Consider the following 25,019-nt stretch of genomic DNA (forward strand, 5'->3'; position numbering starts at 1 on the left):
TCTTCAAGTCCCAGCTAACATCTCATCTTCTATAAGAAGCCTTTCCCAATTCTCCTTAATGTTACTGCCTTCCCTCTGAGATTATCTTCAATTTATCATATATATGCATGTGTGTATGTGTATATATATATATATATATATATATATATATATATATATATATATATATATATATATATATGCATATGTGTGTATATATGTGCGTACACATCTATCTATCTGTCTGCCTGTCTGTCTATCTATCTATGAAGGAAATGGTAAACCACTCCAGTATTTTTACCAAGCAAACTCCAAAAGGAGTCATGAAGAATTGTACACAACCAAAACAATTCAACAACAATTATCTGTGTGTGTGTGTGTCTTATTTGTACATAGGTGTCTGCATGTTGCCTCACCTCATTAGATTGTAAGTTCTTTGAGGACAGAGACTTGTTTTTGCCTCTCTTTGATCTCTAGCACATAGCAAAATGCCTTTTTCAATTACTTGTATTATAGTTTAATAAATTCTTCTTAATTTACATAGCTTGACTGCAGTGGATAATAACAATAAAAGCTACATTTACATAGCACTTACCATGAGCTTTGCAGTTATTATCTCATTTGAAATTCAGAACCCTGGGAGGTAGGTGCTATCCTTATCTCTCTCTTACTGATTAGGACACCGAAGCAGAAGGAGATTAATTGACCTGCCCAAGGTTACACATATAGTATCTGAGACTGGATTTGAACTCAGGTCTTTCTGACTCCAGGCCCAATGCAGTAACCCACTGCACCACCTGGCTGCCTCGTAGATAGAGGGCCAGACTTGAAGTCAGTCAAGACCCAGCTTCAAATTCTTCCTCTGACATCACCTGTGAAGACAAAGTCAGGTCAATTAACTTCTTTGAGCCTCAGTTTTCTCATCTGTAAAATGAGAATAATATCATCTGGAGTGTCGACTTCACAAGATTGTTTTGAAGTTCAAACAAGGTAAAGTACCTAAACTTCAAAGCGCTATATAAATGCTACTACGGCTATTATCATTATTTCATTTTTTAGTCAGTTAACAAGCATTTATTAAGTACCTGCTAGGTGTCAGGAACAGACACATAGTAGAGGATACAAAGAAAAGGAAAAGATAGTTCCTTCTCTTAAGGATCTCACTTAAGGATCTACTGGAGGAGACAAAGCACAAGCAAGTATGTACAAGCAAGATATGTGCAGGCTAAATGGCAGCTAATCCACAGAGGGAATGCACTGCTATTTCCAACCTCTGCGTAGAGACCTTAATGGATGGGAAACTTAAGACTACTTGAAACAGCCAATTTCATTTTCAGATGACTATCATTGTGAGACAATTCTTTCTTTATATTGAGCTGAACTCTTCCTCCTTGTGAAGTTTACCTGTTGGTCCCAGGTCTGCCTTTTGGAGCTGGGCAGAAATAAAATTCTGTTCTGTATGATCGCCCTTCAAATAAACCAGTTATTCTATCTCCCCTGTCTTCTTTTCTTCAGGTTAAACATACTTAGTTCCTTTGGTCAATCCTCATCTGATATAGTTTCAGGTCCCCCCAAATTTCCTGGTTGAGCTCTTCTGGGCAAACTCCTGTGTACCTTCCAAAATGTGGCGTGTGGTATTGGGAGTAATCCTACAGAGGTTCTCTGACGAGGACAGAATACAGAACTCTTATCTTCCCTTCCTGGGCATTTCTATTTCTCATCGCTATCTCTTTGAGCCCTCTACTGTGCACACATTACATCCCACCTTTATCCTTGTTATTTGTGTGTTCATTTTATCTTCTAACTAGACTGTAAGGTGCTCCACGGCAGTCGGGGTATACATCACTTTTCATTCCTACGTCCCCAACGTTTGCATAGTGCCCAGCACATGGTAAGCACTAAGTAATTGCTTGCTGAGTTGGACTAAACTGAATACAGCCCCACATCTCATTAGCTTTTTTGGCAGTCTATCATACTGCTGACTCATGTATTGAGCTTACACATCCAGGCTAAGGATGCAGTGATTGAAAGTCTGCTTCCATTATGTAAGGACCCTACCTCTGGTTTCTGAAACATGACTTCATTCCATTAGAGATTCCTGAAAAGCAGGATGGCTATTCCTTGAAATAGGCACAGATGGAGATTTCAAAATCTCACTGAAGGGAAGCAATTCTTTCTTTGGTGACATGGTAGAGTCTCCGGAGATTCTGATAATTAAAATTAATGAATCTTCTTAATGATTCCTTGAGTCAGGAGGTTCACTGAGAAGTCCAACACAATATCCCCCATCTTACAAAGCAGAATTGGAGGTTCATGTATAGATAGACTTTAAATTTATATATGTTCTCATTGTCATCATTAGATTGTAAGTAGGGATTATTTCATTTATTGTACTTGTAGCTCCCCTTCTATATTGCCTCTCTGCACCTAGCACTGTGGCTTGCATATAGTAAGTGCTTCATAAATGCTTATTGATTGATAATCGATTATTACCAGAGTCTTTTCTCTAGGGGAGGAGTTAAAGGAAAGGAGCTATTACAGTTCATTGCTACATAAGGTTTATCCCTTGCCATGGCCTAACAGAACCAGGCTTAGGTTGCTCCAGAGAGCTAAGGTGATGCATCCCACCTGACTATATTCTGACTATATTCTAACTATATTAAGACCATCTTTCTAAAATAGATAGTGGGCACAAGGTATATGCCCTAAGGAGGTCAAAGATAGAAAGGTCTCATATGCATCAAAATATTCATATCAGCACTGTTTATGGTAGTGAAAATTGGAAACCAAGTAGATGCCCATCAACCAGGGAATGGCTATATAAATTGTGGTATATTACTGCACAGTAGGAAATAATGAATATGAAGAATCCAGAGAAGACTTATAAGAACTGAAACACATGAAGCAGGCAGAACCAGGGGGGAATTGTTGTTTTGGCTTTCTTTACATTCCCCAGTGCTTGCCTGGCACACAGTAAGTGCTTAATAAATGTTTGCTGATTGGTTTATTGATTGAATAGACATAATAATTATAGCAATGCATTTGAAAAAAAATCTGAGAGGCAGCAAGGTAAAGTATAGGACTACAAGTTAGGAAGATTCAAGTTCAAATCCTGCCTTGGACATTTGTCAGACGTGATTCTAGAAAAGTCATTTAGCCTTCCTGGGTCTCAGTTTCCTCATCTGTAAAATAAAAGGGTTGGATTCAATACCTCTAAGTCCTCTTCCAGCTCTAAATCTCTGATCCTATGATCTTATGACTGAATGTTGTGCAGCTATAATGACCAAGCTTGTCTCTGAAGAAGAGATGAGAAAGTGCACTTTTTGCAGAGGTGGGGGACTGTGGGTTTGAAACATTGCATACACTCTCAGACTTGATTAAGGTGTAGGTTAGTTTTCTGAACTGCTTTCCCCACCCCTCCTCCTTTCCTCTTTATTCTGTGTTACAAAGGATGACTTGCTGGGTAAGGGAGACAGAAGGGATGTATTTGGCAATTAAGGTAATGTTAAAGACAAAAGATATTGATAAAAAATTAAGTGACAGAGATTCTTCTACTGAGGGCCATGCTTCATCTATCACTGATGTATTGCTCCTGTACAAGTCTTTATCAAAGAACAATATGGTCATTGATTTAGAATTGAAAAGGACCTTGGAGGCCATCTAGCCCAAACCTCTCATTTTATAGAGGAGGAAACTGAAGCTTCCAGTATTCTTCTCAGCACTTATCTCACACTGCCTCCCTGAAATATTATATTTGAAATGCTGCCATATCATAGAGCACAGAAATATCTGATTTTTTACTCCGAGAGCATGCAAAGAAGAAAAGAAGTCTTTTAAAGACATCAAGGTTATGTAATATATGAGCAAGGGCTTGAGGTATGAGTATAAATTTTAGCCACTGAGAAAAGGAAAGAAGTTTGGTTCCACAACCCTAATTCTTTCCATCTCTGGGAAATTCAGAGTTGACTGACATGGCTGCCCTAAACTGTTGCAGGAGTGGGATAGCATTGTCTCAATCATACTAACCCACCTTACCAGAAAATCAGGACCAGGTGCTTGCATGTAGCCAAATCTGTACTAAGGATACCTAAATCTTCATAGGACTGAAAAATGAAATCCACAGGTAGTCCAGCAACCTCATAAATTTCCTCTTTAACTGTCCCCTCTCCTCCGATATCTCACTAAACACTCTAAACAACAAATTGATTTGAGTTTCACATCAGATCAAGAGTTGGAAAGGACCATAGAGACCATCTAGCCTAGGGATTCTTAGTTTGGATCCGTGAATAGATTTCAGGGAGTTTATAAAGTTGGGGAAAAATTACATCTTTAATTTCACTAACCTTTAACTAAGTTTCAATGTCTCCTGTTATAAAAACTAGCATTTATATAACTCTTCAAAGTTAGCAAAACACTTTACAAATATTATCTTATTTGATCCTCACAACATTCCTAGTGCTACTATTATCTTCATTTTACAGTTGAGGAAACTGAGGTAGAGGATGTTAAGTGACTTGCTAGAAAGTTCACACAGCTAACAAGTACCTGAAGCAGGATTTGAACTTAGGTCTTCTTGACCTGACCCTGGGGTCCGCCCACTATCCACTGTGCCAGTAGCTGCCTATTATGAGTATAGAAAACAAAACATTATTTTGAGAAGGGGTCCATAGGTTTCAACCAGAATGCCAAAGGAGTCACATGACCTAAAAGGTTAAGAACTCCTAATCTAGTCCAACTCATTTTACTGGATGGGAAACTGAGGCTCAGAGAAATGAAGATGCTTGACCAAGATCTCGTATATAATAGATAATCTCATAAATAATAGAACCAAGTTTTAAAGTGGGTCTTGTGTTTCTGAGTGCAGTACTCTCTCCCCTGACCTCATCAACCCATTTTCCCTGCCCCCTCCCAATCCCAGTCCCTTTTGGTTCTGTCTTTTCCTAACTCCCTTCAGACACTACTACTCAGTAGAGATCTTTGTAACAATGAGTTAGATCCAACAATATGTCAGATTGTTAGAACTAGAAGGGAATTTAAAGGTTATCTAACATAGCACTTATTTTTACAGATGAAAAGACACACTCAGGAATGTAAGTGACTTGCAAAGCAGAGATGAGACTAGAATTCAGTTCTTTTGACCGCCAGTCTAGTGTTGTTTTCAACACGGCATGCTGCGTCAAGGAATGAAATGCTTTGCCAAGGAATGAGCTATCCACCCCTGGATGTGTTCAGCCAGAGGCTGAATAATAAAATCTTGCAGTTGTTATGGAGTAGGTTTGTACATGGGATTGGAGTTTGGACTCTGGCATTTCCCAAAAGCAGACAGGTGGATTGGGGAAAGAATTGTCAGAAACACCCTGCTAATGGAGAAATTTAACAGTCTGACCCAGGAACTGATTGTAGTCAGCTTTCAATTGTCTGTGAATTATCCATGGAAGTTCTAAATTTCTAATTCAGTTTTATTTCCCCAGTTTTCTTGGGACACACATCTTGGCTGCCAGCTGGTGTGGGTTCAGGGAATAAAAACTATTCATCTGAATCAGATCTGGACCAGACCTTGATCATCTGGGTCGGTTTCCTGACTAGTTTCCTCTCCCTCCTAAGAATCGGAATAACGTTGATGCCTACAAATCGATCTAAACCATCTAGCTTCACACACCCCGCCCCCACCAAAATATGAAAATATGAACAATGCAATACAGATCCAAGCACATACAGAAAGGTAAGTCTTTCCCTACTTTAAATCCTATTTATTTTTTTCTTCCGGCTCTCTTTTGTTAGTCTAACAGCTTTATAAGAGGAACTAGCTTCCATGGAAGAGATCTGCATACAGTGAATTATGTCCTCCTCCCCCACCATCCACTCCACAGGCATGCAAAATTATATTGGAAAAGGCTAGAAGCCAGAGCGCTGTACCTCCTCTGAGGTCCAAGTCCGAAGCTGGAATTAAGCGACAAGAAGGAAGGAAGCAAAGAGAGCGAGTCATCCCCGGGAATCAGGCGGGGTTGGTTCCCAGTAACTAGAGCTCTTTTCCGATCTCTAAGCATAAGTATTTTAGTGGAAGGAATCTGCCGATCCCACCCCCAAGAGTGAAGACCAATCCCGGGGAACACAGGCAATGGAACTAAGATGCTAAGGGAGGCACCCCGCCTTTCAGCGCGTTTCTTGAGTAGGTTTGAGTAAGGTCAGGATTGACACGGGTAGCTCAAGTCGCAGGCTGAAAGGAGCCCATGGGGCACAGGTTCGCTTTCTGTCCTATCTGGTTTATACACCCTCCAGATGTGGGTAAAGGGAATCTTGCTGAAGTAAGAAAGGTTGGACCCTGATGTTTTCCTCCACCCGCCCCATCCTAGCACAGGGGACTTCCCGGACCCCAGGCTGCTCGGCCAGGACGGGGGATTATGGGGGACAGGCCGCTGTGCACCCCAGGGACGAGGAGAAGCGGGGATCTCACCACTCAGGAGACGGGTCCCTCCTTCCCGCGGCCAAGCCAAGACTGCGGTGAGGAGCGCGGTGAGCGCCGCTCTGGGCTGCATAGCTCCAGGATCCCGGGCGCCCTTAACAGCTGTGCGGGGCGCAGTAGGGCTGCGGCAGCAACAGCAGCATCTCCCGGGACCCACAGCCGACCACTGCGAGGGCGCCCTGGAAGGAACAGAGCCCCTGCCGGGAACGTCACCGCAGGGGAGGGCAGCCCCTCCGGCTGGCCCGCCCCCCACACAGCCCTCCTCCCGTGGGCACCGCGCCCGGGGCCGCCTCTCAGCGGACAGAGGCAAGATGCCGCCCTGCCCAGCCCGTGGGCCGTGGCTCGGCCAGAGCCATCCCCCTACCCTGGCCGAGAGAGAAGCGCTTTAGTCGGAATCCTGTCACTTTCTGGAAACTGCAACAACGTCCCGGGCAGTCATTCCTTTTCCTCTGAACTTCCTTTGCTCCCCACAGCCTGGTCTGGAACAGCTGCAGCTAGTTTTCCCCCCAAAAAAGAGCTAAATAAAGCAAGGCTCCCTTCTTCGCCTGGCGCTGCCTCGAAGGCGGCGCGTCGGCTGACAGAATTCAGAGGGATAACTAACTCCGGGCAGGTTCCGACAAAGGGGGCAGGAGCAGACCCAGGGCATGCCTTCGACGGGCAGGGCAAGGGTTAGGGGAAAGGAAGGAAATAAATGTTAAACGTCTACTATGTGCCAGGCACTGTGCTAAGTAAGCTCTTTACAAACATCTCATTGGATGAAGGAGGCTTCAGTGGCAGCAAACTAACTGAGAAAAGGATGATCGATAAAGAGGGAAAAACCTGGAGAAGCCGAGTCCAGCAGGGTGGGTCCATAAATTTTATGGAAAAAGTAAGTTAAGGTTGATATGGCTTCCAATAGAGCAGTTTTGCCCTGAAATCAAAAGGTTTGCTCAAGATCCATAAATTAGAATGACGTAAACACACATACGTGTATGTGTGTATGTTGATCTAAAGTGCTTTTAAGTTTATGAAGTGTTTTTTAATCCTACCACAAAGTTGATGGAACTTGCCGTTAAATCAAAAGGTCTGCTTAAATTAGAATAGCTCACAAAAATGTAAGTATATCTAAAAGCACTTTTTAGTATATAAATCCTTCCCCCCCAAAAAAAACCCTTGTGATAGCCCGAGTAATAGTAACCCCATTTTACAGAGGAGAAAACTGAAGCTAATAAAGCTTGTGACCTAGGCTTACACTTTTGCTGGTAAGTCTCAGAAACCCACTCAAACCCAATTATTCCAAGCCACTTTTCCCAACCCAGAGTTGTCTGAAAGGGTACTGCTTCTTTACTGGGGAGCTGAAAGAAATAGATGACTCCTACCGTGTTTAGAAATAAGAATCACCTAAAAATTCATTTAAAAAAACATTAAAGTATTCCCTATGTGCAAGGCATTGTGTGTAGACAAAACCCAAAACAGTTTTTGCCCTCAAGCGGTTTCATTCTGGCAATGTATACACAATAATGAAGGACAAAATATATACAAAGTTTAGAGGGAGTGAGATGTAGAGTACTTCCTATGGTTCTGGGCATATGTGTTTTGGCTTCATGAGGGAGAATATATTATCTATACATATAATACATATTATATAGGATATAAGATAAATATATGATGTAATATATTTCTCTTATGGATATTCTACATAGTATTTTATACACACATTTATACATACACACACACATTGAGGCTTTCTACTAGACAGCATGTGCTAGGCTCCTATTTGGTCCTTTGGGTCCTGTGGAGAGAGATGCTGAAAGGTGGTGGGGGAGAGAGGTTTGCCAAAGAGATTGGTGACTGAACCAAGAAGAACTGGAAGGGCTGAGAACTGGCTTCTGACTTCTTTCGTTAGAGGAAGGCTTTTGGTTGGGACATAGCCAATTCTAGTTCTTTCTTGGATTTTCAGTTAACAATTGCCATTTCCCTTTCCCCCTATCTTTGTCAATCTGGTGGGTATGGGCTTTAGAGTTTTAATTGGCAATTCTCTTATAGTGATTTGGAGCATTCTCTTCATATGTTTGTTCATACTATTCATTTCTTATTTTGAAAAATGACCTGTTCATATCCTTTAATTATTTATCTCCCAAGGAGAAGAATGAAAACTAAAACTCTGATATTCCATTTCATACCCATCATATTGGCAAAAATTTGTTGGAGGATAGGGAGGTGACAGGCAGACAGACACACTAATGTACTGTTGGCATTGTGAATTGATCTAATAATTTTGGAAAGCAATTTGGAACTATAGCCCCAAAGTCACTAAATTATTCACATCTTTTTTGAAGCACTGATAACAACACTAGGTATATACCCCTAATAGGTCAAAGGCAAAGGGAAAGAAAGAATTCATACGTATAAAATATTTACAGTAATACTTTTTGCTAAGCAAAGAACTGGAAAAAAAAGTGGATTCCTGTAAACTGGGAAATGGCAGAACAATTTGTGATGTAAGAAATTATGAATATAAAAAATTCAGAGAAACTTAGGGAGCTTGTATGAATGGATGCAGTGAAAACGTAATAATTTACATCATGACCAAAATAATGAAAAGAAAAACAAGTTTGAAAGAATACAGAATTCTGATCAACACATTGGCCAATTATGACTTCAGAAAACTGATGATCTAATTTGCTTTCCACCTTTTGGCAGAAAGATGATGGACAACGGTGCAGAATTTGGCATCTTTTCAGACACAATGTATTGCTGTGTTTTGCTTAGCTATACTTTTCAGTTGCAAGAGAGAGCTCATATGGTGGGTAAGAGATGTATTAGTAAATATTTATAGAATGTAAAAAAGTGTCAAAATAATTTTTGAATTTGCAGAAGAAATAAAGCAGTTCAGAGGGGAATACAAAGAAGACAGTTTTGTTAGTTGTTAAATTTAATGTATGTTTAAAAGCAATTTGTAATAAATTCATTATTTCTCAATCTTTTTTGTTGAAATGTTTGTTCCTGTTAATGGTCATCAGGTATATAATCGATAAGAAAATTTAAAAAAAGTTATAAATCAAGTCTGAGTACAAAAACGGTCCAAACCTCAAGTTAGGGGTGAGGAGGTGTGTAGGCAGGAAATGTCCTTCAGTGAACAAGACCCGGGGTCAGGAGAAGCAAGCACAAAGCATCTCCAAGTTTTTCTCACAGTAACAAGTTATCCCAGTTTTTTTTTTCCTTTAAAAGGTAAGGAAACTGTCTTCAACACTTGATTTGTTCAGGTAGGTAGGGCCTGAGCCATTGATGCAGTTTCCTAGCCATCAAGGGCAGAATAAAGGTCAGACCATGCACAGGCAATTAATACTTGGCAGATGTCCCACAGCACACAACATAAGGTTGCCATACTTTGTTGACCACCCCTTTCAGACCTAACTCCTTTCCGTATAAAGATGAGGGGTTGGTAACTGGACCTGTGCTATATCTTTGCTGATATCCTTTTTCAATCAATCAATAAACAATGGGTACCTACTATGTGCCAGGCACTGTGGTTAAGTTAATCTTCTTTTACTATTCAGGGGTGGAAAACTATTTTGGCTTGTAATCTGACAACTTGGTAGATATCATTCCTACTACAGGATAACTTGTTGCTGTGATTAAAACTTTCAGATGCTTTGTGTTTCTCCTGACCCCAGGTCTTGTTCACTGAAGAACATTTCTTGCCCACATTCCTCCTCACCCCTCACTTGGGATTTGGACCTTTTTGTACTTAGACTTGGTTTATAACTTCTTTTTCACCACCACATGTGCTTCTCTAGGTCCTCAAGTGCGGCCCTTTGAATCCAAACTTCACAGAACAAATCCCCTTAATAAAAGGATTTGTTCTGTAAAACTTGGACTCAGTCAAAAGGCTGCACTCAAGGACCTAGAAAGCCACATGTGGCCTTGAGGTCACAGGTTCCCCACCCCTGTTTAGATCGTCTATTGAGTATCTGATATTGTTACAATCTTGAATCTGAAGTACCAGATCAACTTTAGTCAAGGCTAATTTATGATAATGGCATACCTATACTCCCTTCTCATTGACCTGTAGAACTCTCATCAACTCATCATCTCTCCATCCAAGCTGGTTTATTTTTCACATTTTCTTATTTCTGCCACTTAGTAGTCATAGTAAGAACTGGATTCTCAGAGATCATTTCCCACTTGGCAGCATTCCTTTGGATTTCATTCTCTCCCTTAGTATAAACTCCTTGAAGGCAGAAACTCTCTTTTTGTATATGTATTCCTAAGTGCTCATCAATGTTCTTGGCACATGTTATGATTGTTGTTCACTCATGTCTGACTCGTGAGGACCATAATACTCCAATATTGTCCATGGGATTTTCTTGGTAAGGATACTGGAGTGGTTTGCCATTTCCTTCTTCAGTGGATTAAGGCAAACAGAATTTAAGTGACTTGCTCAGGGACACACAGTGTCCGAGGCTGAATTTGAACTCAGGTCTTCCTGACTGCAGTCCCAGGGGTTTATCCACTTAGCCACCTAGCGGTCTCCTTTTGGCACAAAATAAATGCTTACTGACTGACTAATCTCTCATTGCAGAAGAGGAAACTGAAGCTCACTTAAATAACAATGACTTGCTTAAGACAGATATCATTACTCTAATCACTCAGGATCTAAATCTAAATCTTTCTTTCCTTTCCCATCTCTCCCACCCCTAAATCCAATTAATCAGAACATCCAATTTAGTATTCCTTTGCAGACTATATTATATGCTCTTTGAGGGCAGGAACTACATCTTTACTTACTTGTATTCCTGAGCACTTTTTATTTCTGAGCGCCTGGCTCAGAAATATTTTATTTAAAGTGAAAGTGAAAGACCACAAATCCCAAGAGTGATCTTTTGGGGGAAAAATCTTCTAGTAGCAGGAAGTTACAGGCATCAGTGACAGAACTTGGCCAGGTTCTTTCTCTCTCCTCTCCTACTTTCATTAGCTTTTAGCTAATACAGCAGACAACTCAACTGGTAGGGCACTTGTAACCGCTCATTAAGACTACCAATGGGTTTTTACCCTATCTCCTTCTCTGTCATAGGGGAGTAACAGAAGTCCTTTGTAAAGCCTCTGTAAAGCATCTATCTCTTTTAATTCCCACTGCCATTATCCATCTTCAAACCTTATTGCCTCACCTGAAGTGAAGGGCTATGGGAATGATCCCTTGGGACATGCCCTGAAAGCTTGGGCCTAGGATTTTCCACTTTTTCCACTGATAATGTATATAACTTCGGAAGAAGGCACCCTAGATTTTGGGACTGTTGCTACTTTTCTTATATTATTTCATTAAATGTCTGTGCTTTGAACTAACATTATCCTTTGACTAGTAAAAATTAACATATTGATGGGGGCCTATGAACTATGGTTTTGAATACCTTGAATCTGGGGTAGTTTTTCTGAGAGGCTCCCATGTGTTATGGGGTGTCCCAGGGGCTACAACACATTTATTGTACTTATAATGTATTTACAGGACATTTAGAAAAAAACATGTTGTTGTTGTTCAGTCGCACCCAACTCTTCATGACTCCATTTGAGATCTTGACAAAGATGCTGGAGTGGTTTGTCATTTCTTTCTCCAGCTCATTTTATAAACAGGGTTAACTGACTTGCTCAGAATCACACAGTTAGTAAGTATCTGAGAGGCTGAATTTGAACTCATGTTCTGGGTTCCAGGACCAGAGCTCTATCCACTGAGTCATGTAGCTGCTATCTCCAGAAATAAACATATCTTCCCTAGAATTCAGATTGACCTATATTGGACATATGGCAACTTCACCACATCTGCTCTTTTTACAAATGACTGCTGCTGAGTACAGAGAAGTTCAGTTCCTGTTCAAAATATCATCTGAGAATAAGGGAGAGATGTTGCCAATCCCTTGATCTGCTCCACCCTTCAAGGAGCAGAGGATATCTTCTGTTAAGCAATAAACTACAGAAGGTTTGACTGGCTGCCACTGAGAAGAGGGATGGCAGTTGGGTAAGAACTGACCAATATGTCAGGTTGACTTAAACTCTGTGATACATCTTTGTTAAAATTCTATCCATTAGTTTCTAGAAATTCCTGGCAAGCTTAGTTATTAAAGAATTTCAGAGACATTTCTGACACCACAGCATCTGTTAATCGGGACCTGTTGTCTAATTGATCATAGATTACTGAGTTCCACATGTAACACCCATGACCTTGCAGCTGGTGCAAAGCTTGAGTGGATGGGGGCAAGTGGGGTGGGTTTGTGGTGAAAGTGCAACCTTTTAATCTGGACAACCAGACCTGCATACAGAAACTTAAAAGTGTCAACGATGAAAAAACATTTTAATTCCAATGGCAAAATAAAAAACAAAAGAATAAACCCCCAAAGCAACTCTTTTTTGTAAAATTGACTCTAATGGGAAATTTTCAGAACTACTATTTAGCATGTCTGGGATTTAGATGTATGTATTTCAAGCTACTGGCATGGATTTGAGTATTCAAAGATCTGGCAGTGGTTTGCCTTCTGAAAGAGACTCCAGATTTTCTCCAGGCTTGGGGAAAGATAATGCAAAACAAAGAGCGAAACTTTAGCTTCAAACCTTTAGCTGCTGAGGCAGCATTTTGGAGATATCAGCATCCCGCCCCCCATTTCCTTCTTGTCTGTTTTTTCCTGATGGCTCCCTAAATGGCTACTTACAGCACCTGTTTCCGGTGCCTTTGACAAACCTAATGTGGTCAAATCCTGCAATTCTGATAATAAACTTAAAAAAAAAAAACAACAACACAAAAAGGTAAACAAGAGAAGGACAAGAAAGTGTGAAGTGAGAGAACTGGAACAGATATTATCAAGTGTAGCAGTGACCAAATAGCATAGGAAATACAGTAAGTACACAACTTATCAAGTTCTCTTGAAAGTTTATTTGTCTGTAAATTTATTTCATTGACCTTTTAACCTAGAACAACAAAAAAAACCCAACTTGATAAAGAAGTGCTACGGTGTGGCAGGGGGCAATTTCAAAAGTGAAATTACTTTCCTTAGTCATCAATCAAGCTGACCCAAGGCCCTCACTTCTTCTCGGTCTGTTCTTTCTGATTCTGTGAGTACTTTCCTGTTGGAGGTAATAAGTAAATTCCAGTAAATAAAGTTGTAGTTTGGAATACACATTCTACATCATGAAATGATCTTTTGGAAATCTCCCTGGGAAACAAGTACAGACTTTGGGGTTCTGCTTATTAAGTCTTACCACAAAGGGCAGCTTTATGCATAGATGAAATAAGCCGATGTCATATCATTTGAGGAACATGGGATGACACCCCTATGCCCAAAATACCTTCCCCACTCAAATGTCACAGTGCCTGAAATTCCACCATTAATTCCTTTATAATAAGCAAACTCCTCTATACTTTTAAAAGGCAAACATTCTTACGAAGACTTAAATGTTAAGTTGCTGAAACCTTGATGGGGAAGAGTTTTTCAGGTCTCCTTTCCTAGAATGAATGCCCAGAACCAGGCAGAGACACAAAGAGAGGCAACTGACTAAGCCACAATTATTTCCAGGGCTGACCCTGCTTAAAGATAGTTTTATAAAATGAATGTCAAGAGTTGGAAGGAACCTCAGAGACAACCTAGGACAATACTTGTCTGACCAAGAATTCCCTCTACCACATACCTAACAAGAGTTCATGTACCCTTTTCTTAAAGACCTCTAGAGAGTGAGGGAAGACTCAATTATAATTATCTTTTATTTGGCATTTAGGTAGTACAGTGAATAAAATGGGGAAGAGTCAAGATGACCTGAGTTCAAATCCTTCCCTAGACACTTCTAGCTGTATGACATTGGGCAAGTCACTTCACCTCTGTCTCAGTTTCCTTTACTGTAAAATAAGGATAATAATTGTATTTATCTCATAGTGTTACTATGAGGATCAAATTAGCTTAGCACAGTGCCTGGCACATAATAGGTACTATATAAATGCTAACTGTTACTATTATTGGAAACTAACAAAATTTTAGAAAAATAATTTCTGAAATAGTGAAGGTAGAATCTTGGATTTTATTCACATGTGGCCCTTATACTTTTGTAGAGATTCATTTAAGACTATAACAAATATATGCATGCTAAGCAGGGTGTTCTCTGGTCTAATTTCTGCTACAATTAGTAAAAATTACTAGGGTCAGCTAGGTGGCACAGTGGACAGAGCACTGGGCTTGGAATCAGGAAGACTCATTTTCGGCCTCAGATACTTACTAGCTGTGTGACCCTGGGCAAGTCACTTCACCCTGTTTGCTTGAGTTCCTCATCTGTAAAATGAGATGGAAAGGAAATGGCAAACCACTCCAGTATCTTTGTCAGGAAAAACCCAAATGGAGTCATGAAGATGTGTGTATGACTGAAGAACAACTAGTAAATCAACAATGATCTATTAAATTCCAACTAAATACATCTATTCTCTCCTCCCTGTCATGGCAGAGGGGCTTGCATAGCTATACTGTGCAGGGTTATCCAAGATGGACAAGTCATAGGGGAGAGTTCTGACAAAAGGTGATCCACTGGAAAAGGAAATGACAAATCATTCCAGTATCTTTGCCAAGAAAACCCCTTGGATAGTATTAAAATGATAAGAGATATGACATTAGAAGATAAACCCCTCAGGTCAGAAAGTGTCCAACATACTACTGGGGAATAGTGGAGGAAAACTACAAATAGCTCCAGAAAAGGAAGTAGCTGGGTCAAAGCTGAAAAGTTCAGTCACAGATGTGTCTGGCAATGAAAGGAAAATCTGATGCTGCATAAGAGCCTTCCATGAAAGATCTATGAGCCAAGGAAAGCTGGACTTGACCAAACAGGAGGTGGAAAGATTGAAAATCAATAGATGGGAATGGGTGAATTTAGTCCAGGTGATCATCATATGTGTACATATGCTACATATGCCAAAGAAATTACAAATGTGAAGCAAGAATTGTCAGAAGAACAAACTAGTTTTCAAAAAGCAGAGGGAATAGAGACCAAATCTCCAACATTCACTGGATTATGAAGAAAGTAAGGAAATTCCAGGGAAAAAAAGCTCCAAAACAAACATCTATTTTTGCTTCATTAACTACACGAAGGCCATTGACTATGTGGATCCTAACAAAATATGGTAAGTCCTCAAAGAGATGGGAGTACCAGAGTATCTTACTTGTCTCCTGAGGAGACTTGTATGCAGGCCAAGTAGCAAGAATTAGAACCAAACATGGAACAACTGGTTAGTTTAAGATTAGAAAAGGAGTACTAACTCATATGCAGACTACATCATGTGAAGTGCCAGGCTGGATGAATCAAAGGCCAGAATTAGGGTTGCCAGGAGAAATATCAATAATCTCAGATATTCAAATGATATCACTCTGATGGCAGAGAAAGAAGAATTAGAAGCCTTTTGAGGAGGGTGAAAGAGGAGAGTGTAAAAGCTGGCTTGAAGTTTAATATAAAAAAACCCAAAGATCTTGGCATTGGTCCCATCACTTCTGGCAAATAGAGGGAGAAGAAATGGAAACAGTGTTTGATTTTATATTCTGGACTCAAAGATCACTGCAGATGGTGACTGCAGCTATGAAATTAAAAGACTCTTATTCCTTGGAAAGAAAGCTATGGCAAATCTGGACAGTATAGTAAAAAGCAGAGACATCACCTTGCCAACAAAGGTCCATAAAGTCAAAGATATGGTTTTCCATTAGCAATGTATGGCTGTGGGAGTTGGACTATAAGGAAAGCTAAGTGCCACAAAATCGGCACTTTCTAATTGTGATGCTGGACTTTTGAGAGTCCCCTGGACAGCAAGGAGATCAAATCAGTTAATACTTAAAGAAATTAGTTCAGACTATTCATTGGAAGATCAAATACTGAAGCTGAAGCTCAAATACTTTGGCCACATATTGAGAAGACAAGACTCATTGGAAAAGACCCTGATGGTGGGAAAGATTGAAGGCAAAAGGAAAAGGGGATGGCAGAGGATGAGATGGCTAGATAGTGTCATGGAAGTGACAAACATGAGCTTGGATAGACTTCAGGGGACTAAAGGATAGAAGGGTCTGGTGTGCAACCCAAATCAAGAGTAGGACACAAATGAATGACTAAACAACAACAATATCTATTCTAGGCACTATGAGGAATAGAGGGAAGTACTAGGCATAGTACTGCCCAAAAGGAGTTTATAATCCAGTTGGGAGAGACAAATATAAACATGTGAAAAGCTAAATAACAATTCAAGAGACAAGTAACAGTTCAAGACAACAATATAAAAAATGTCCTAAGATCATAGCTGATATTTAGTGATAGAGCAGACAAAGCACTGGACAGGGAAAAATTAGAAGCATTTATTTATTTGGGGATGATGTAGATCACATTTTCACGTATAATTAAAAAGTACATTTAAGTTAGTGTACACTACCAAATCAATCATATATAAAGGAAGAAAACTCAAGCTTCTTTGCCTTTCAGAGGCAATATCTATACTTGTCCCCAAAATGAAGAATTCAAAGACCAACTTTCATGTTTAGCACAACTGTGATGCTGGTTTCTCTATCCAGTCTATACTGGATCTAAATTACTGATAAAACAACCTCAACTACCAGAACAATTATTTTTTCAATTATATATTTCTTTTATTTTTCATTCCATTCCAGTTTTGAGATCTCATCATTTTATGGAGGCCATGCCAACCAGGAGCAGCCTCTGGCAGGTCTTACCCAGATGAAAATGTTTTGAGTCTAAGATTGGTGGAATAAGCATTTATTACGTGCTTATTATGTGCCAGGCATTGTGCTAAGAACTTTTCAAATATTATCTCATTCTAGCTTCATAATGATACCATAAGACAGGTGCTATTATGATAATCTGTTTTACAGTTAAGGAAATTGAGACAGACAGAGGTTAAGTGATTTGACCAGGATCACATGGCTAGTAAATGTCCTATGCTGGATTTGAAGTCAGGTTTTCCTGACTCTAGGTTCAGTACTCTGTCATTTAGCTGTGTGACCTTTGACAAATCCCTTATCTTGGGGCCTAATTTTTCTTATCTATGAAATGAGAGATTAAGACTAGACGATTTATTTACAAAGTGACATCCCTTCCAGTTTTATCGTTCCAGAATTCTAGAATTGATTGCCAAATGAATACTCTAGACAAGAAAAACTTTAGAACTACAGAGAAAGGAGAGATCACTTGCTATGAGTTGAAGTGGCTTTACTTAACAGGAGGGAAAGAATGTATGTCCATATTTAAAAAGAGTTCAATTTAAGGATTCAAATGGCTAAGAAAATGTCCAAGCTAGGAAAGAATGTGGTTTATTTTTAGGTGACCATACTTATAGCAACACAACTGGTCCAACCAAAGGAAAGATCTGATTTGGCCCTGCATGGCTTAAGGAACCCAGTTGTTGCTATTCCAGTGTTATCATTCATCAGACCCAAAAAATCTTTGAGCTGGGCTAGTTTTAGCCCTAGGAATATAGTGCAGAGAATCACGGAATTTTAGAATTAGAAGGGATTTTATAGACTAAGTACAACCCCTTCATTTTACAAATGGGGAAACTGAGGCAATCTGCCTAAGGTCACTTAGCAATTTGCTCCATTCTCTGGGGCTAGATCTTTCTTCTCAATTTCACAGGTTTTGCATTTTTGTTAGAGGAACTAGGCTCATGACACAAAAATAGTCTTTAGAAGAATGAAGCAATGATAGAAGATTTTCTTCAAATTACATTTGTTTAGGCTCTTTCTTACATTGATCTCGGTGATCCATATAGTGATGTTTATTGAATATGAAGTAAATAAGATACTTACACTTGCTTTAGAAGGTATTAAAGATCAAGAGCTAGAAGGTACCTCAGAGGCCATTTAGTCTAACCCTGTTATAGATATGAAAACTGAGGTCTAAGGAGGTTAAGTGACTTGCCCCAAGATCACATAGGTAGAAAGTGTCTGAACCAGGATTTGAACCTAAGTACTTCAACTACTACAAGAGATCTCTTTCCACTGCCTTTCTCAGTCACATTTTGGAAGTATTATGTGCTGCTAGTTCAGGTGTGGACACTGCCCAAATCTGGGGGTGGGGGAAGTTGTCAATTGTTGCCCCAGTTTTAGGGGTAGATATTGCTCTAATGTTCTTTCCTTGTTGCCCCTGCCTCCCCTTTGATGCTCTGTTTGGTATATCTAGTTAAGCTATGTGATCTCTTTAATGCACTAAATTAAAGAGTCTATCTATTCTATAGTCACTCTTGAAGCCAGGAAGGCCATGGTATGGTTCTAAGTGCTCTGGGCCAAAGGTGTCAAACATGGGGCCTGTGACGTCAGAATCAGATTAAAATGTAATTGGGAAATAATTTAACAAAATAAAAAAAAACAATGGAACGTGGATAATGTTAATAATATGTGGTTTTCTAAGTCAATATACAGCTGGTAGGAATTCTGATGTACAGTTTCATGGCCCTGTTTCTATTTGAGTTTGATATCATTGTTCTAGGCAACTCTCTAAGACTACTGGTTACAGAGAAAGTGCCAAATGTGCATTGGTGGAGCCAGTTTTTTCATATATAAAAGTTCCCTTTACTAATGAAATTTTAAGTCTTACCTGTTCTTATCCTATTGCTTCAATTGACCATTGACTATTATTTAATCTTCTTCAAAACCTTCCTTTTAAGTCCCAGCAATGGAGTCCCAGTAGGACAGAATATAAAAAATATAACTTCTGACTATGTAATTACTAGTAGAAACTCACATTTACATAGAACTTTAAGTACTTTATAGTGCTTTATTTAAAGTACATTCCCTATAATTCTCAAAGGCAGGCAGTGCAAATATTATTCCCATTCTACGGAGAAGCAAACTGAAGTTCAGAAAGGTTAGATGGTTGAAATACTTCAGGGCACACAAATAATAAGTGCCAGAGTTTATACTGATTCCAAGTCAACTGTTCTCTTTCCACTTTTCTATACTAAAATACATGCTTAACGAGGGAACTAGAAATGAGAGAAATTATTCTGAAAGGTTAAACTTACTTTGTTTGGGGTACTTTGGCCTTTGGCTTATGAAGAAGAGAAACCAGTTCTTTCTAAAAAAAAAAAAAAAAAGATTTGACTTAAGACATAAATGAAGTAGATTTTTCTTCTAGTCATTGCTCATGACATGATTGAATTTTGTCTATTTAAAAAAGTGTAGACTGAATAACCACAGTGTCTACATCCTTTTTTTAATTTTATTTTTTCATTTTAAACACAGTTTATAACAGATAAAACAATTCAGACTCTTGGTCAGGTGATACTTCTTTTTAAAGCATTTACAATATGGACCACAAAAGAATTTTTTTAAACATTAACCAACTGAGACACAAATAATATTTATGTTGCTAACTTCACAAGCTCTTGACCTAATTGTCTCCACACTATTATTAAGAGTTAAAGGACCCTAACTTATTGTTGTTGGTCTAAAGTCCTATGCCTGAAAGCTTAATTTTAGACTTAACCTTGGATGTTACCCTACCAATAATCTATAATTTACTAGACCTGGTATTAAGCTTACAAACCTTTTGACTACAGGAAATTGCCACCAAGAGTAGGGACATTGCAGGGAAACAATATCTCCCCAACTTCATGTCAATTCCAGGCGGGATTAGATTGTCCATTTGCATTCAGTCAGGCTTAAAGTCTGCCAGGTGTCAGTGGGGAAATCGAGTCAGGAGACTCCTACCTCAGCCCAGGCTGAACAGCTGCTCTCCCACCCTTCCCATGATATCACCTTTTGCAGTTCATACCAGCAGCTGACAGGCTTACTGGCATCATGTATTGGAGGCTCAGACTGCCTTTCTTGCTATCCATACTTGGAGTTCAACTCAGAACAGTCATTTAATAGACCCATGGCATCTAAAAATGTCAAGTTCCAATAACCAGGTTTCAAATATGATTATAATTTCACTTTGGCTAAGGAATATCTTTTGAGGCAAGTCTTAAGTGGCTTACGTGCCTTTCTACACATGTTCTAGTCCCTGATTAAATAGCAATCATAAAATCAAATTTACCATTAAAACCTTAACTTTTCTATCAATGCCAAATTTTACCTGAGGTTACCTTCCTCTAGGAAATTTAGACTAAAATTCTTTTCCTCAAACTAAAGATGTCATTGACTTATTCTCAGTAATTAATTCAATTGTTTTAATACTAATTGCTTTTACTTCACTTTGTAACATGTCCAATTTTTCTCCCCGTTACTCCCCTCCCCCCGCTTCCTAATACCTTGCATTCTGATTACTCCTTCTCGCAATGTACCCTCCCTTTTATCACACCCCACTCTTCCCTTACCCCCATCTTCTCTCTTTTCTTGTGGGGCAAGATAAATGTCTATACCCCATTCCCTGTATTTCTTATTTCCCAATTATATGCAATAAAAATTCTCAACATTCGCTGCTAATACTTTGAATTCCAACTTCTCTCCCTCCCCCCCCCTCCCCAGCCCCATTGAGAAGGCAAGCAATTCAATGCAGACTAAATATGTGTTGTTTTGCAAAAGACTTCCATAATAATCATGTTGTGTAATACTAATTATATTACCCTCTGTCCTACTCTATACCCCCTTATTTTCCCCCCACAATTGACCTTGTCCCTTCTCGAAAGTGTTTATTTCTAGTGACTCCTTTTTCCCATTTGCCCTCCCCTCTAACATTCCCCTTACCCCACTTGTCTCCTCCTCTCCTACTTTCCTGTGGTGTGATATAAATTTTCATATCAAATTTAGTGAACATGTTATTCCCTCCCTCAGCCACATGTGGAGAGAGTAGCTTCATTTTTCCCCTCTCCTCTTCTCCCTTTTCTCCTCTATTGAAAAAGATTTTTCTTATCTTTTAGGAGTTATAGCCTGCCCCGTTCCATTTCTCCTTTTCTCTTCCTAGTATTTTCCTCCTTCACCCCTTAATTTTTATTTTATTTTTTTGCGTGGATATCATCTCTTCTGATTCAACACACCCTGTAACTCTCTATCTATATATGTGTATGTGTGTGTGTGTGTGTGTGTGTGTGTGTGTGTGTGTGTACCATCTGTCCATCTACCCAAATACTGAGAAAAAATTCAAGAGTTATAAATATTTTCTTTCCATGTAGGAATGTAAACAGTTCAGCTTTAGAGAGTTTTTTGTGATTTTTCTTTCCTGTTTACCTTTTCATGCTTCTCTTGATTTTTGTCTTGGGAAGTCAAATTTTCTATACAGATCTGGTCTTTTCCTCAATATGAATGATTGAAAGTCCTCTGTATCATTGAATGACCATTTATTCCCTTGAAGTATTACACTCAGATTTGCTAGGTAGGTAGGTGATTCTTGGTTTTAATCTCAGTTCCTTTGACCTCTGAAATATCCCTTTCCAAGCCCTTTGATCCCTTAATGTTGAAGCCACAGATCCTGCGTTATCCTGATTGTATTTCCACAATCCTCAAATTGTTTCTTTCTAGCTTCTTGCAGTATTTTCTCCTTGATCTGGGAACTCTGAAATTTGGCCACAGTATTCCTAGGAGTTTCTCTGTTCAGGTCTCTTTCAGGAGGTGATTGGTGGATTCTTTCAATATTTATTTTGCCCTCTGATTTTAGAACATCAGGGCAGTTTTCCTTGATAATTTCATGGAAGATAATGTCTAGACTCTTTTTTTTTATCATGGCTTTTGGGTAGTCCCATAATTTTTAAATTGTTTTTCCTGGATCTATGTTCCAGGTCAGTTGTTTTTCCAATGAGGTGTTTCATATTATCTTCTATTTTTTCAAATTTTTGGTTTTATTTACTAACTGCTTGGTTTAACTCATAGTCATTCATTTCCCTGAACTCAATTCTCTCTTTCAGTGAATTATTTTGTTCAGTGAGCTTTTGAACCTTCTCCTCCATTTGGCTAATTCTGCTTTTTAAAACCTCCTTCTCCTCATTGGCTTTTTGGACCTCTTTTTACAATTGAGTTAGCCTCTTTTTAAAGCTGTTATTTTCCTCAGCATTTTTTTGGTTCTCCTTTAGTAAGCTGCTAACTTGTTTTTTAAGGTCTTCTATTGCCTGAGTCCAGTTTAAGTTCCCTTTGGAGGCATTGGAGGCAGAGGCCTTGAGTTCCTCTGACAGTATGCCTTGTTCTTCCTCATCTGAAAGGATGGGGGGAGACACCTATTCCCCAAGAAAGTAACCTTCTATGGTCTTATTTTTTTTCCTTTTTTTGGGCTTTTTCCCAGCCAGTTACTTGACTTCTGAGTTTCTTCTCCACAACCACCTCACCTCCAGTTCCACCAAGCCAGCACTGGGGGCTGAGATTCAGATGAGCTGCTCCAAAGCCTCAGGAGCTTTAGGCAGTGGCAGGGCTGCTATTCAGTGTGAGATTAAGATCAGCTGCTCAGGAGAAGACAGGGCCACCACAGAGGGCTCAGTTCCCTCAGGTTGTTTACAATGAGACCTTCAACAATGTATGCGGGCTACTGCCTGCTTTGGGAGCCCCTGTCTGCTGCTGCCTCTACTGCTGCCACCTGAGGAGGCCCAAGTCATGGGGACACCCTGCTTCCTTCTCGGCCAGCTGAAAAGACCATCTCACTGACCTTTGGTGCCTATGGGTTGAGGGATCTGTGCTGCTGCTGCAGATTCTGTCCCTGAAGCCTGCTTGGATTTGTTCCTTTCAGTGCCATGTGGCCAAGGTAGGGCTGGGGTCTGCTCTGCATCTGGTGCGTGACAGACTTTTCCCGTCAGTCTTTCAAGTCACTCTGGGATAGAAATCTCCTTCATTCTGTTGTTCTGTGGCTTCTGCTGCTCTAGAATTTGTTGAGAGTTCTTCTTTATAGGTATTTTATGGGCTGTGGGGTAAGAGCTAGCGTATGTGCATCTTTCTACTCCACCATCTTCAGCATCTGCACTATTACAAAACATTTGCTACACTGCTCCTCCAGGCAAGTTCATGTACATTTCTCAGGATCAGTCTCACCTCTATTCTCTCTAGTCTTTGTTTTCTTAACAGAGTAAGAATCTCTTCTCTTTTCTTGGCCTGTTTAAAGAAAAAACAAAACAAAATAAAACCATGAATGTATTTACAAGTCATTCTTCTAACTTATGACTATGGCGCCCCATTGCCTTATTCAGGTTCCTGGAAGCAGTTTGGGTTCACCAAAGGCTCTATTTTTCCCCCCCTGACTTTCCAATTAGCCAGAATTAATACTATGATGTCATAGTAATACAACAGCACATTTACTGACAACAAGATGTAAGAGGTACTAACAAGTGATAAGAATCAAGCAGCAATTATCCTTACTGCCCATTTCCCAAACTACAACCTCTCAGATTTCTAGAGAAGATAGGTTTTAGTCTTCTCAGCTCTGCTTTCACAACACTTGACTTATCAGTCTCCTACTGTGAATGTTAGAAAGGCAGGTTTGTAAGTCCACTCTCTCCCACCAGTGTCCATGCTGGGTAGCATTTTCACTTGCTGTGTTTTACCCAGGCTTCTAGGGGATCTTGTTTCAGAGAACATGTTCCCCCTTACAGAACTAACACCAGGCCGAAGAACTTTATATTCTACAAGCTGGAGTTCAGCAGGTGACAATATTACTCTGTCATAGACTGGGTGGAAGGGAGTTTTTGCACTGTGCAGTGAAAGGCTGACTGCAAAACCTCATGAGATTAATGAGATTTAGGAAGATACAAACAAGATGCCAAAATGAAAAGTAAGGAAAAAAGATATGGAATCAGAAAACTCTGGTGCAATTATATCTGAATTCTGCTACTTCAAAGAAGTGGTGTATTTTCTCCTATATTCTGAGAAACAACATTTGCAAATATCTTCCCATTTACAGTTCCCCATGTGAGAAGTTGTTGCAAATTGTCAATATATTACAGATCTAGTAGTGAGATAAAGTACCTTTCAGACCTCAAGGTTACTGGGTTTTGTTGCTGGGAAAATTGCTAATGACTCCTTACTGTCCCCTATATTTCTCTGGCATCATGATATAGTAGCATACAAAACAGTGAGAGAATGGACTTATAAATTTGATTTCCTATTCTATTAGCTAGTGATATTGAGCTGATAAAATGGCATGGGAAGGAGAACTAAGATGACTCACAAACTACATTCTCTGGAATTTGGGGAGGCTGTAATTTGGGAATGGGTGGGAAGAACGTTTGCTTCATTCTTATCTGGGTCTGTATCTGGTGGTCTATTTTAGGTAATTGCATTGCTGTGATATATGACAATACAATTCTAGATGGCCTAGGGGAAGGGTCAGTGGAGAAAAAGGGGGCTCATGAGCAGTAAATGAATAGACAATGAAGCTGATGTCTAGAAACTGTAATGGCATACTATACTATTAAACTATTTCTGCCTGATTTTTCAATATTTTTCAAAGAATATTAGTTTCCTTTAACCTAGAAGACTGAAGAATCTCTCTTATCTCATTCTCATATTGTATGGTAGAAATTTTTAGTAATTTATTCTTTTCATGATGGTTCATACTTATTAGTCAAAGTACAAACAATTTGCAAAAAATTTTAGAGTATACTTTTCACCATAAAAGACAGTATAGCCAAAGAAGAAAAGAAAAGGCATTAAAGAGAACAGAAATGAGG

General features: G+C 39.5%; 2 protein-coding genes across 5 annotated transcripts in view; both read right to left on the minus strand.

Moving 5' to 3' along the window:
* LAYN (layilin) overlaps positions 1-8,063 on the minus strand; it is a 28,538-nt gene extending 20,475 nt beyond the window's left edge. The window contains exons 1-2 of one of the 4 annotated variants that reach the window (XM_072611139.1): positions 6,434-8,063; positions 5,896-5,919 (exon numbers count right to left, since the gene is read on the minus strand). In XM_072611139.1, the coding sequence (XP_072467240.1) occupies positions 5,896-5,919; positions 6,434-6,515 (106 nt within the window). In that variant the 5' untranslated portion in view covers positions 6,516-8,063. Of the gene's footprint in view, positions 1-574; positions 2,029-5,895; positions 5,920-6,433 lie in introns of those variants that run through there. The other 3 variants (XM_072611140.1, XM_072611141.1, XM_072611142.1) reach the window with 3 other exon arrangements.
* Positions 8,064-13,326: 5,263 nt separating this feature from the next.
* The window catches only part of HOATZ (HOATZ cilia and flagella associated protein), a 45,861-nt gene continuing 34,168 nt past the window's right edge, over positions 13,327-25,019 (minus strand). The window contains exons 4-6 of the mRNA XM_072611157.1: positions 23,386-23,445; positions 19,458-19,510; positions 13,327-13,534 (exon numbers count right to left, since the gene is read on the minus strand). Coding sequence (XP_072467258.1) covers positions 13,468-13,534; positions 19,458-19,510; positions 23,386-23,445 — 180 coding nt within the window. The 3' untranslated portion in view covers positions 13,327-13,467. The remainder of the gene's footprint in view (positions 13,535-19,457; positions 19,511-23,385; positions 23,446-25,019) is intronic.

Source organism: Notamacropus eugenii, chromosome 5 (genome assembly GCF_028372415.1).
Source record: "Notamacropus eugenii isolate mMacEug1 chromosome 5, mMacEug1.pri_v2, whole genome shotgun sequence".
Classification (NCBI taxonomy): Eukaryota; Metazoa; Chordata; class Mammalia; order Diprotodontia; family Macropodidae; genus Notamacropus; species Notamacropus eugenii.